Genomic DNA, 14,170 nt, shown 5'->3' with positions numbered 1-14,170 from the left:
TCTCCCTCTCTCTCCCTCTAACACACACATATCCATCTTATTGGGTATGGGACCATAATCCATCTATTTCACACGCACACGCGCTGCATAACAATATAAATTATGTGTATTATATTTGCCACCACAACTGAGGGAATTAATTTCATGTAATCGGCAAGCCACAGCTCCATGACAAACAATACATCTAAATTCTCAGCGTTATTTTTATGTAACATTGGCGAGAGGTAAACGACGGTGATTGTTTCCTTTCTTTGGAGATTGATTACCATCCGTGAGTTAAGCTGGGTAGTAAAGAAGAATCGGATTGTGATACGTGAATTGATTGTTGCCTTGTACGTTTGGTTTTGGTATTTGAAGATTGATTACCATCCGTTAGTTGGGTTACCAAAGAAGAAATCAATCACCATATGCAGAAAAAGGAACTACATTGCACATGCTTACACCTCATCTACTCGTGAGAATATATAAAATTGGAGCAAACAAAATAAATGCAGACAAGAGATAAAACATCAATGAGGATCCCTAATGTCTCGACTAATATGTTGTCCTCCAGTTTGAGAAGCACCTACAAGAAATTGGGAGGTGGGAGGGAGGACGAAAAAACCCAGGGAAGGTGGGACGAAAATAAATCCAAAATGGAGACTACCAACTGAGACACTAAGAGTAGAGATCATTTAGTTGATAAGAATAAATAGAAAACGGTGTTAAAAAGGAGAAACATGTTAGAATACATTGAAAAACCAAAAGGACGATGTACAAGGGGATTCGCCCTGCCCCCCGGGCCTTGCCACCGAGCCAGCTCAGCGGTCCAGTCCCCGCGCGGTCGTCTTCTCCTGTTCCCCGAGCCGCGTCGCTACAGAGCCGGGCTCCCGCCCAACTACCTCGATGGCATCGAAGGGGAATGGATAAGGGTGACGCCCTGCCTTCCCTGCCCCATGGCCTCACTCCTCCTCGACACCCCCTCCCAAATCCACTTCTCCTCCTCGCTCGCTCGATCCCGTCGATCTGGACGAAGTCAGACGCCACGGCCACCAGGACCGACCCCGTCCACACGGCCACTGCCCTCCCTGCGGGCTAGGAGCTTGCCGAGGAGCTCCGAACGCCTTCGCTACTTCGTCCGCGCCAACGAGATCAAGTCCAACACCCCCTCATCGACGTCGCTGCCGTCTTCCTCAACCTTGGGCCACCGCGACATTGCCGTACGATCCGCGCCGCCCCGAACTCCCATGTCTTCCCCTAGGACGCCATTAACACCGCCATGATCTCCTCTTGCCTTTCCCCTATTTTCCCTCTCGTTTGCTCTTGTTAGGTATTTCGTCGTGGCCAAGAACCACCGTCCGCCATGGCCATTGAAGGGGTAGCCACCGAGCTCCTCGGATTGACCCCGTGGCACATGCCCGCTCCTATGCACGCCCATGCCCGAGCCTGCCGCTCTTCCGCGCCCGCGGGGCCACTCCCTCTCCATGCCCACGCCCGTGGTACACCGCGTCGGTCGCGCCCGCCGCTGCCGTCACGCTCGCCGCAACCACCGCACCACTGTGCCCCGCGCGACACACACCCTGGCCGCGCGCCACACTCCCGCTGGCTGTGCTCGCCCCGTCTGCTGCCGCCTATCCCTTCGCTCGCCCCGCTGTCGCGCCCCTGCCTCGCGCCGCCTCTAGTCGTGGCCATCTTCTGCCAGCCGCCCCCTCAGCCACGCCGGCCACATCTCTGCCCTCCATCGTCGGCCGCTCGCCTCGCCTGCTGCATGCTGCTTCCTGCTGCTATGCGCTGCTCTACCGATGGTATGCTGCTGCGCCATGCCCTCGACACCGCCGTGGACAAATGTGGCGGAGGGATTGCTAATGAAGTACGAGAAGGAGGTGGCGGAGAAGGTGTGGAGAGGCAGGAGGTCTGGGGTGGTGTCACCTGGCTGTAGTGGAGGTGTTTATGCGAGAAGGAGCCGGAGTGGAAGGAGAGGTCACAATTGGAAAGAGTCACAAAAAAAATTCATAACCCGGAGATCTCATTCAAAAAAAAATGCTAATTTTGATGGATGGGTGATTTCCTTCAATAGGTGGAAAAGATAGGAAATATTGGTTGTTATCAAGGAAAGGTAAAAATTTAGAAAAGTTAGGATTTTTGAACTGATTTCTATGCAAATGGGGTTTTATTGTTTGGTAATGTGATATCAGTACATGCCCGTTTGTGACGTGTCTGTTATTTGTTTCCTAAAACAAATTTCACTAATAAGAGAAATCGATTGATTTAGATAAGTTAGGAAAGTTAGATTAAAATGTATTATTTGTTTCCTGAAAATCTGTTATTTGTTTCCTAAGACAAATTGAACCAATAAGAAAAATCGATTGATTTGCATAATTTAAAGAAGTTAGATCCGTGATTTGTTATACGTTAGAAAAGTTCTGGTTGTAATAAAGAGTGGAGAGAAAAATAAACCGATGGACCAGGGTGGGAGGAGGTGGTGGGAGGAGAGACGAAAAAACCCAGCGAAAATAAACCGCGGAGACTATTCACCAACTCGTCCATTAAGAATAGAGATATATAATACTATGCATTAGAAATATAGTATTACACACTAGTATCATACTTATAATACCAACCATTACAAGCAGCATAAAGTTGTTATGCTATGAATAAGGTGTCGCTCATTCTCTAAAACAATTTAGACCCGTTTAGTATCATAGCTGGCAGTTCATGTGGGAAGCAGGAGAGAGAAAAAGAAAATACTAAATAACATACTGTATTTATGATTATTAGTGTGCCATAAATCACTAAGCAAGTGCACATGCTGGTGAGAAAACTAATCAAACTCAGAAGGGTACGCACAGAAGGTCTCGTTCTTGACACAAAGGAAGAGCCTCTCGTACGCTAGTGCCATCTTGGTGGCCGCGAACATGGACCTGGCGTACTCCCTGCACGCCCGGCCGCGCTCCGCGGCGCGCCGGGCGCCATCCTGCACCACCGCCTCCAGACTCTCGAGCAGCGACTCCACGTTGGGCGCGAACATGTGGCCGAACTCCTCGTCCACCACGATGCTTCCCTTGATGCTCGGGAACCGCGTGGCCACCACCGGCTTGCCGCATTGCATCGCCTCCATGAGCGTCAGGTCCAGGCCCTGCGGCCGCAGCGTCGGGTCCACGAACACGTCCAGCGCGTTGTAGAACGCCCTGAGCTTCCCAGGCGGCACCGCGCCAAGCACCTTGGCGTTGCGTCCCAGGTCCATGTACCTCGACTCCCACGGCCCCTTGCCGGCGACGAGGAGGTACACGTTCGGGTGGCGGAGGGCGAGCTTGGAGAAGGCCTCGTAGAGCAGCGGGTGGCCCTTGTCCTTGACGAGCCTCCCGGAGACGCCGAGCACGAGGTCGGCGCTCTTGGGGAGCCCGATCTCTTCCCGGAAGGCGCGGCCGAGCTCCGTGTCCGGAGTGAACTGCGCCTCGTCCACACCGTTCAGGATTACGTGCACGCGGCGGCCGGGGATCTGGTACACGTCGCGGAGCATCTCCCCGGTGGAGTCGCTGATGGCCACCTGGTGCGCGTAGCTCCGGAAGAAGCGCACCTCGGACAGCACCCGGTGCACCGACTGCGACAGGCTCTGGTTGAACGCCGGCGACATGGGCTCGTCCTCGCCGCGGGCGAGGTCCTGGTAGATGCCCGAGTGCAGCGCCTCCAGGGAGATTCCGTGCCACGACACCACCAGGTTGGGCACGCCGCGCGCGTACCGGTGGAACACCGCCACGCTCTCAGAGTGGATGACGTCGAATGGATCGTTGTCGCCCTCAGCCTCGTACAGCTTCCACGCCTCGTCGCACCGCCACTGGCCGGGGGTGCCGTCAAGGAAATGCAGCTGAGGACCATCGGCGGAGGGCGAGGGCGCGGCCTCGGTATGCGGTGGAGGCGAGGTGAACACGTGGACGCGGTGGCCCCGCGCGGCGAGCGCCGTGTGCAGCGTGTGCGCGTGCCGCTCCATGCCGCCGGGGGCCGTGGCCACGGGCCACTTCCGCGAGAACACGGCGATCTTGAGCTTGGCGAGGGGCGGCTTCGACGACATGAACGGCAGGTGGTTCCACGAGAACTCGATGTCGCGAAGGTCTCCGGCGAAGCCGCTGACGCTCGAGGATGAACGCCTGGCGGTCGTGAGGCTGCTGAAGGGCGGGGAGCACGCGGAACGGTGGATGAGGAGGTAGAGGAAGGGGACTAGGAGGAGGAGGGAGAGGAGGGCAGGGGAGAGAGAGAGCATGGGGTGGGAGGGGCACCTCGGCTTCCTCGGCCTCTGCAGGGACGTTGGTGCCATCACGTCATGCACTAGCTCTACTGCTCGAGCTAGCTAGACAGTCAGTCATGCATGCATGAAGGCTGCATACAAAGGAAGATGGAAACAAGGGAGAAGGGAAATACAGCAGTTTATGAGATGTTGTGGAAGGAGGGAGAGTGGAGTTGAAGTGCGTTGTAAGGTGTTGACATTGGGGTGCGAACTTCATGCTTGCTTTCCATGCCTGAAGTTACTTAGGAAGATGGCCATGGGGGATGTGATCATCGTGCAATGTGAATTCCCCTAGTTTCAGATTTTTATTTTCAATTATGGCACAGGATTTTTTTTAGCAAAATTAACGCACAAATATTTAGATTTTTTGGGGGCAAATGGGGAGAGGAAAAATTAAATGGCGAACAGTTGCCAGATTGCAAGAGGTACCAACGTATCCCGATCCGTCCGATGCGAATCACTGGAATCGAGCGAGGCGAGCGCTTCTGCCGCCATATCTCGCCTATAGCGAGAGTACCTTCTGTCCCGCCTACAGTATTTGGCCGGCCCGTTCTAGCGATCGAGGCGCTCGCTCGTTCGCTGCTAGCGCTTTACTTCTCTGTTTTTGTTTTTGTTTCTTCACACGTTTCTTCATTTTTTCTCTTTTTTTCTTTATTCCAGGTTTTTACTGGGGTTTTTTCTTCAGTTTTTTGTTTCTTCTCAGTTTTCTCCGGTTTTTCCTGTTTTCTGCGTTTTCTTTTCTTTTTTGCACTTCTCAGGTTTTCTTGTTTTATTTTATTTTATTGTTTTTTCATTGGTTTCCTTTTCTTTTTTTTCCCAGGTTTTGTTTTCCTTTTTTTAGTTATGCTTCTGTTTTTTTGTTTTTCCTTGGTTTTCTTCATTTTCTTTATGTTTCTTTCTCAGTTTTCATATTTCTTCAGCACATGTATATTTTTTTCAGTGCTCAATTGTACACGTGATTTTTTATACACGTTGCACATTTCTCAAATACATGATGTACATTTTCTTAAAAACAAGTTACGAACACTTTTTCGGATACATGGTCAACAGTTTTTCAAATACACGCTGAACATTTTCTAAAATTGCATATACAAGATTACCATTTGTTCAAACATATGTTTTTGATGTCTAATTTTTCTATAAACATTTATACATTTTTTGTATACATCATGAACATTTTATACACATCTAATATTTTCCAAATACATGATAAACATTTTTTTCATACACATTGTATATTTTTTTGTATACATGCAAAATATTTTTCTAGACACATTTTACATTTTTCAAATGGCTGATTAACATTTTTCAAATACCCGATCAACATGTTTTCAAATGATTGATTAACATTTTTAAATACATGATCAACTTTTTCATACACATTGTATATTTTTTGTATACATGAGATTTTTTTACACATTTTACATTTTACAAATGCTTGATTAACATTTTTCAAAATACTAGTTCAACATTTTTTCTAATGCTTGATTAACATTTTTAAAATAAAGATCAACTTTTCTCATACACATTGTATTTTTTCGTATACATTTTTCATATACATGAGTAAGATTTTTTCTATACACATTTTACATTTCTCAAATGCCTAATTAACATTTTTCAATTGTATTATGGAAAGTTTTTATATAATACTACCTCCGTTCCTAAATATAAGTATTTTTAGAGAGTACAATATGGACTACATACATGGCGAAATGAGTGAATCTACACTCTAAAATATGCTATATACATCCGTATGTAGTTTGTATTGAAATCTCTAAAATGGCTTATATTTAGAAACAGAGGGAGTATAAATTTAGAATATTTAGAAGTGACAAAAAAAGATGTAAAAAAGGAAAAATGAGGTTCTGGCCTCACGTGCTTGGTCGGCCCAGTCTGGCGTTTGCTTTGGGCGAGGCTGCCCTACGTCTCGCTTTAAGCAAGACATAGGGGCACCCAACCGAGCTCATGGGCTACACTAATGGGCTTATATACACTTAAATACCAAAAAATACCATGGCATTATATAAAATAGACCATGGCATTATATAATGCTTACAAACACATACCATAACCCTAATCCTAGTGTATAATGCTTACAGCACATCATAAACCTCATAGAAACCTACATCCCACCATTTTTACAATGAATTTATGACAAACCCCCAAACTTGGTTTGCGGTTTGCCCAAAAGTTAGTTGTGCCACCAAAAAGGAGATTCAACAAATCAAATTTGTGGAAGTTGAGAGAGGTTACCTCAAGGGATGGAATTCACCGAACAAATGTCACCGATTTAAGGTGGATTTGAGAGGAGTTTGAATGAGGGAGAGAGCCAGAGAGGGCACCACCTCGGGTGGGAGAGAAGGAAGAAGAATGGGGGTTGAATGAGTGGGAGGGTGGCCACTCGACCATGCCTCCAACCACTTAGCTCTTCCGGGGGCTACCGTGGCCTGTCGTGGCGGTAGGGTACGTATCTAAGCTATGACCATGATCAAAATAGTGGCCGCTTGGCCATGTTAGTTCGGTTAACGGGAACTGCCCGAGCATGAACCATGGCCTACCGCTGTTGATTGTAGCGGTAGCCCAGTTGCCCTACCGTCACCATGTAGCAATCACAATGTGAAGGGTTATTAAGTGTTAATCTTGTGATCCAACTTGTAAGCTTCGACACAGATCTGGATGACTCAAAGTCACAAACCGAATACGTGTATATTTTGAATGGTGGGGCAGTAAGCTGGTGCAGTTGCAAGCAGAGCGTCATGGCGGGATCTATATGTGAAGCGGAGTACATGGCAGCCTCGGAGGCAGCACATGAAGCAATTTGGGTGAAGGAGTTCATCACCGACCTAGGAGTCATACCCAATGCGTCGGGGCCGATCAAGCTCTTCTGTGACAACACTGGAGCTATTGCTCTTGCCAAGGAGCCCAGGTTTCACAAGAAGACAAGGCACATCAAGTGTCGCTTCAACTCCATTCGTGAAAATGTTCAAGATGGAGACATAGATATTTGTAAAGTATACACGGACCTGAATGTAGCAGATCCGTTGACTAAACCTCTCCCTAGAGCAAAACATGATCAACACCAGAATTCCATGGGTGTTCGATTCATCACAATGTAACTAGATTATTGACTCTAGTGCAAGTGGGAGACTATTGGAAATATGCCCTAGAGGCAATAATAAAAGCATTATTATTATATTTCCTTGTTCATGATAATTGTCTTTATTCATGCTATAATTGTGTTATCCGGAAATCGTAATACATGTGTGAATAATAGACACCAACATGTCCCTAGTAAGCCTCTAGTTGACTAGCTCGTTGATCAACGGATAGTCATGGTTTCCTGACTATGGACATTGGATGTCATTGATAACGAGATCACATCATTAGGAGAATGATGTGATGGACAAGACCCAATCCTAAACATAGCACAAGATCGTATAGTTCGTTTGCTAGAGTTTTCCAATGTCAAGTATCTTTTCCTTAGACCATGAGATCGTGTAACTCCCGGATACCGTAGGAGTGCTTTGGGTGTGCCAAACATCACAACGTAACTGGGTGACTATAAAGGTATACTACGGGTATCTCCAAAAGTGTCTGTTGGGTTGACACGGATCAAGACTGGGATTTGTCACTCCGTATGATGGAGAGGTATCACTGGGCCCACTCGGTAATGCATCATCATAATGAGCTCAAAGTGACCAAGTGTCTGGTCACGGGATCATGCATTACGGTACGAGTAAAGTGACTTGCCGGTAATGAGATTGAACGAGGTATTGGGATACCGACGATCAGATCTCGGGCAAGTAACATACCGATTGACAAAGGGAATTGTATACGGAGTTGCTTGAATCCTCGACATCGTGGTTCATCCGATGAGATCATCGAGGAGCATGTGGGAGCCAACATGGGTATCCAGATCCCGCTATTGGTTATTGACCGGAGAGTCGTCTCGGTCATGTCTACATGTCTCCCGATACCCGTAGGGTCTACACACTTAAGGTTCGGTGACGCTAGGGTTGTAGGGATATGTATATGCAGTAACCCGAATGTTGTTCGGAGTCCCGGATGAGATCCCGGACGTCACGAGGAGTTCCGGAATGGTTCGGAGGTAAAGAATTATATATAGGAAGTGCTATTTCGGCCATCGGGACAAGTTTCGGGGTCACCGGTATTTTACCGGGACCACCGGAAGGGTCCCGGGGGTCCACCGGGTGGGGCCACCTATCCCGGAGGGCCCCATGGTCTGAAGTGGGAAGGGATCCAGCCCAAAGTGGGCTGGGGTGCCACTTCCCCCTAGGGTCCATGCGCCTAGGGTGGGGGAAACCCTAAAGGAAGAGTCCTAGGAGGGGAAGGCACCTCCTAGGTGCCTTGGGGAGGAGGGATTCCTCCCTTGGCTGCCGCCCCCCGAGGAGATTGCATCTCCTAGGGCCGGCGCCCCCCTAGGAGATTGCATCTCCTAGGGCCGGCGCCCCCCCTAGGCCCCCTATATATAGTGGGGGGAAGGGAGGACCTCTCACCTTTGCCTTTGGTGCCTCCCTCTCCCTCTCCAACACCTCCTCCTCCTCCATAGTGCTTGGCGAAGCCCTGCCGGAGTACTGCAGCTCCATCATCACCACGCTGTCGTTCTGCTGCTGGAGCCATCTTTCTCAACCTCTCCTTTCCCCTTGCTGGATCAACAAGAAGGAGACGTTACGCTGACCGTACGTGTGTTGAACGCAGAGGTGCCGTCCGTTCGGCGCTAGGATCTCCGGTGATTTGGATCATGTCGAGTACGCCTTCCTCATCCCGCTCTTTGAACGCTTCCGCGCGTGATCTACAAAGGTATGTAGATGCAATCCGATCACTCGTTGCTAGATGAACTCCTAGATGGATCTTGGTGAAACCGTAGGAAAATTTTTGTTTTCTGCAACGTTCCCCAACAGTGGTATCAGAGCTAGGTCTATGCGTAATTCTCTTGCACGTGTAGAACACAATTTGTTGTGGGTGTTGATGTTGTCAACTTTCTTGCCGCTACTAGTCTTATCTTGCTTCGACGGTATTGTGGGATGAAGCGGCCCGGACCAACCTTACACGTACGCTTACGTGAGACCGGTTCCACTGACTAACATGCACAAGTTGCATAAGGTGGCTGGCGGGTGTCTGTCTCTCCCATTTTAGTTGGAGCGGATTCGATGAAAAGGGTCCTTATGAAGGGTAAATAGAAGTTGACAAATCACGTTGTGGCTTTCACGTATGTAAGAAAACGTTCTTGCTAGAACCCTACTTCAGCCACGTAAAACATGCAACAACAATTAGAGGACGTCTAACTTGTTTTTGCAGCAAGTGCTTTGTGATATGATATGGCCAAAGTTGTGATGAATGATGAATGATCTATATGTAATGTATGAGATGTTCATGCTATTGTAATAGGAATCACGACTTGCATGTCGATGAGTATGACAACCGGCAGGAGCCATAGGAGTTGTCTTTATTTTTTGTATGACCTGCGTGTCATTGAGAAACGCCATGTAAATTACTTTACTTTATTGCTAAACGCGTTAGCCATAGTAGTAGAAGTAATAGTTGGCGAGTAACTTCATGGAGACACAATGATGGAGATCATGGTGTCATGCCGGTGACAAGATGATCATGGAGCCCCAAGATGGAGATCAAAGGAGCTATGTGATATTGGCCATATCATGTCATTATTATTATTTGATTGCATGTGATGTTTATCATGTTTTTGCATCTTGTTTGCTTAGAACGACGGTAGTAAATAAGATGATCCCTCATAATAATTTCAAGAAAGTGTTCCCCCTAACTGTGCACCGTTGCGACAGTTTGTTGTTTCGAAGCACCACGTGATGATCGGGTGTGATAGATTCTAACGTTCACATACAACGGGTGTAAGACAGATTTACACATGCAAACACTTAGGTTGACTTGACGAGCCTAGCATGTACAGACATGGCCTCGGAACACAGAAGACCGAAAGGTCGAGCATGAGTCATATAGAAGATACGATTAACATGAAGATGTTCACCGATGTTGACTAGTCCGTCTCACGTGATGATCGGACACGGCCTAGTTAACTCGGATCATGTTATACTTAGATTACAGGAGGGATGTTTATCTAAGTGGGAGTTCATTGAATAATTTGATTAGATGAACTTAATTATCATGAACTTAGTCTAAAATTTTACAATATGTCTTGTAGATCAAATGGCCAACGTAGTCCTCAACTTCAACGCGTTCCTAGAGAAAACCAAGCTGAAAGACGATGGCAGCAACTACACGGACTGGGTCCGGAACCTGAGGATCATCCTCATAGCTGCCAAGAAAGATTATGTCCTACAAGCACCGCTAGGTGACGCACCTGTGCTCCCTGCAGAACAAGACGTTATGAATGCTTGGCAGGCACGTACCAATGACTACTCCCTCGTTCAGTGCGGCATGCTTTACAGCTTAGAGCCGGGGCTCCAAAAGCGTTTTGAGAGACACAGAGCATATGAGATGTTCGAAGAGCTGAAAATGGTTTTCCAAACTCATGCCCGGGTCGAGAGATATCAAGTCTCCGACAAGTTCTTCAGCTGTAAGATGGAGGAAAACAGTTCTGTTAGTGAGCACATACTCACTATGTCTGGGTTGCATAACCGCTTGACTCAGCTAGGAGTTAATCTCCCGGATGACGCGGTCATTGACAGAATCCTTCAGTCGCTTCCACCGAGCTACAAGAGCTTTGTGATGAACTTCAATATGCAAGGGATGGAAAAGACCATTCCTGAAGTATTTGCAATGCTGAAATCAGCAGAGGTAGAAGTCAAAAAGGAACATCAAGTGTTGATGGTGAATAAAACCACTAAGTTCAAGAAAGGCAAGGGTAAGAAAACCTTCAGGAAAGACGGCAAGGGAGTTGCCGCGCCCGGCAAGCAAGCTGCTGGGAAGAAGCCAAAGAATGGACCCAAGCCCGAGACTGAGTGCTTTTATTGCAAGGAAAGTGGTCACTGGAAGCGGAACTGCCCCAAATACTTAGCGGACAAGAAGGCCGGCAAAACAAAAGGTATATGTGACATACATGTAATTGATGTGTACCTTACCAGTACTCGTAGTAGCTCCTGGGTATTTGATACCGGTGCAGTTGCTCACATTTGTAACTCAAAACAGGAGCTGCGGAATAAGCGGAGACTGGCGAAGGACGAGGCGACGATGCGCGTCGGGAATGGTTCCAAGGTCAATGTGATCGCCGTCGGCACGCTACCTCTACATTTACCTTCGGGATTAGTTTTAAACCTTAATAATTGTTATTTAGTGCCAGCTTTGAGCATGAACATTGTATCAGGATCTCGTTTAATTCGAGATGGCTACTCATTTAAATCCGAGAATAATGGTTGTTCTATTTATATGAGAGATATGTTTTATGGTCATGCTCCGATGGTGAATGGTTTATTCTTAATGAATCTCGAGCATAATGCTACACATATTCATAGTGTGAATACCAAAAGATGTAAGATTGATAATGATAGTCCCACATACTTGTGGCACTGCCGCCTTGGTCACATAGGTGTCAAATGCATGAAGAAGCTCCATGCAGATGGACTTTTAGAGTCTCTTGATTACGAATCATTTGACACATGCGAACCATGCCTCATGGGTAAAATGACCAAGACTCCGTTCTCAGGAACAATGGAGCGAGCAACCAACTTATTGGAAATCATACATACTGATGTGTGCGGTCCAATGAGCGTTGAGGCTCGCGGTGGCTATCATTATGTTCTCACCCTCACTGATGACTTGAGTAGATATGGGTATGTCTACTTAATGAAACACAAGTCTGAGACCTTTGAAAAGTTCAAGGAATTTCAGAGTCAGGTTGAGAATCAACATGACAGGAAAATCAAGTTCCTATGATCAGATCGTGGAGGAGAATACTTGAGTCACGAGTTTGGCACACACTTAAGAAAATGTGGAATAGTTTCACAACTCACGCCACCTGGAACACCTCAGCGTAATGGTGTGCCCGAACGTCGTAATCACACTCTATTGGATATGGTGCGATCTATGATGTCTCTTGCCGATTTACCATTATCTTTTTGGGGGTATGCTTTAGAGACTGCCGCATTCATTTTAAATAGGGCTCCGTCGAAATCCGTTGAGACAACAGCGTATGAATTATGGTTTGGGAGGAAACCTAATCTATCGTTTCTGAAAGTTTGGGGATGCGATGCTTATGTCAAGAAACTTCAACCTGAAAAGCTCGAACCCAAGTCGGAAAAATGCGTCTTCATAGGATACCCTAAAGAAACTATTGGGTATACCTTCTACCTCAGATCCGAAGGCAAGATCTTTGTTGCCAAGAATGGATCCTTTCTAGAGAAGGAGTTTCTCTCGAAAGAAGTAAGTGGGAGGAAAGTAGACCTTGATGAAGTATTACCTCTTGAACCGGAAAATGGCGCAACTCAAGAAAATGTTTCTGAGGTGCCTGCACCGACAAGAGAGGAAGTTAATGATGATGATCAAGATACTTCTGATCAAGCTCCTACTGAAATTCGAAGGTCCACAAGGACACGTTCCGCACCAGAGTGGTACGGCAACCCTGTCTTGGAAATCATGTTGTTAGACAACGGTGAACCTTCGAACTATGAAGAAGCGATGGCGGGCCCGGATTCCGACAAATGGCTAGAAGCCATGAAATCCGAGATAGGATCCATGTATGAAAACGAAGTATGGACTTTGACTGACTTGCCCGTAGAGCGGCGAGCCATAGAAAATAAATGGATCTTTAAGAAGAAGACAGACGCGGATGGTAATGTGACCATCTATAAAGCTCGGCTTGTCGCTCAGGGTTATCGACAAGTTCAAGGGGTTGACTACGATGAGACTTTCTCACCGGTAGCGAAGCTAAAGTCCGTCCGAATCATGTTAGCAATTGCCGCATTCTATGATTATGAGATATGGCAAATGGACGTCAAAACGGCATTCCTTAATGGTTTCCTTAAGGAAGAATTGTATATGATGCAGCCGGAAGGTTTTGTCGATCCTAAGAATGCTGACAAGGTGTGCAAGCTCCAATGCTCGATTTATGGGCTGGTGCAAGCATCTCGGAGTTGGAACATTCGCTTTGATGAGATGATCAAAGAGTTTGGGTTTACGCAGACTTATGGAGAAGCCTGTGTTTACAAGAAAGTGAGTGGGAGCTCTGTAGCATTTCTCATATTGTATGTAGATGACATACTTTTGATGGGAAATGATATAGAACTTTTGGATAGCATTAAGGCCTACTTGAATAAGAGTTTTTCAATGAAGGACCTTGGAGAAGCTGCTTATATATTAGGCATCAAGATCTACAGAGATAGATCAAGACGCCTCATAGGTCTTTCACAAAGCACATACCTTGATAAGATATTGAAGAAGTTCAATATGGATCAGTCTAAGAAGGGGTTCTTGCCTGTGTTGCAAGGTGTGAAATTGAGCTCAGCTCAATGTCCGACCACGGCAGAAGATATAGAAGAGATGAGCGTCATCCCCTATGCCTCAGCCATAGGTTCTATTATGTATGACATGCTGTGTACCAGACCTGATGTAAACCTTGCCGTAAGTTTGGTAGGAAGGTACCAAAGTAATCACGGCAAGGAACACTGGACAGCGGTCAAGAATATCCTGAAGTACCTGAAAAGGACTAAGGAAATGTTTCTCGTTTATGGAGGTGACGAAGAGCTCGTCGTAAAGGGTTACGTCGACGCTAGCTTCGACACAGATCTGGATGACTCAAAGTCACAAACCGGATACGTGTATATTTTGAATGGTGGGGCAGTAAGCTGGTGCAGTTGCAAGCAGAGCGTCGTGGCGGGATCTACATGTGAAGCGGAGTACATGGCAGCCTCGGAGGCAGCACATGAAGCAATTTGGGTGAAGGAGTTCATCACCGACCTA

General features: G+C 47.0%; 1 protein-coding gene across 1 annotated transcript; it reads right to left on the bottom strand.

Moving 5' to 3' along the window:
• Positions 1-2,634: 2,634 nt before the first annotated feature.
• On the bottom strand, positions 2,635-4,350 carry LOC119271618 (D-inositol 3-phosphate glycosyltransferase 2-like). The gene has a single exon (XM_037553372.1). It carries the CDS (start codon positions 4,289-4,291, stop codon positions 2,801-2,803), a length of 1,491 nt encoding a protein of 496 aa, XP_037409269.1. The 5' UTR covers positions 4,292-4,350; the 3' UTR covers positions 2,635-2,800.
• Positions 4,351-14,170: the final 9,820 nt, after the last annotated feature.

Source organism: Triticum dicoccoides, chromosome 3A (genome assembly GCF_002162155.2).
Source record: "Triticum dicoccoides isolate Atlit2015 ecotype Zavitan chromosome 3A, WEW_v2.0, whole genome shotgun sequence".
NCBI lineage: Eukaryota > Viridiplantae > Streptophyta > Magnoliopsida > Poales > Poaceae > Triticum > Triticum dicoccoides.
Note: the sequence above shows the minus strand (reverse complement) of the source record. Positions and strands in the feature narration are given on the sequence as shown.

Coding starts and splice junctions, on each gene's coding strand:
- LOC119271618 (XM_037553372.1), bottom strand. CDS start 4,291: ATGGCACCAACGTCCCTGCAGAGGCCGAGGAAGCCGAGGTGCCCCTCC.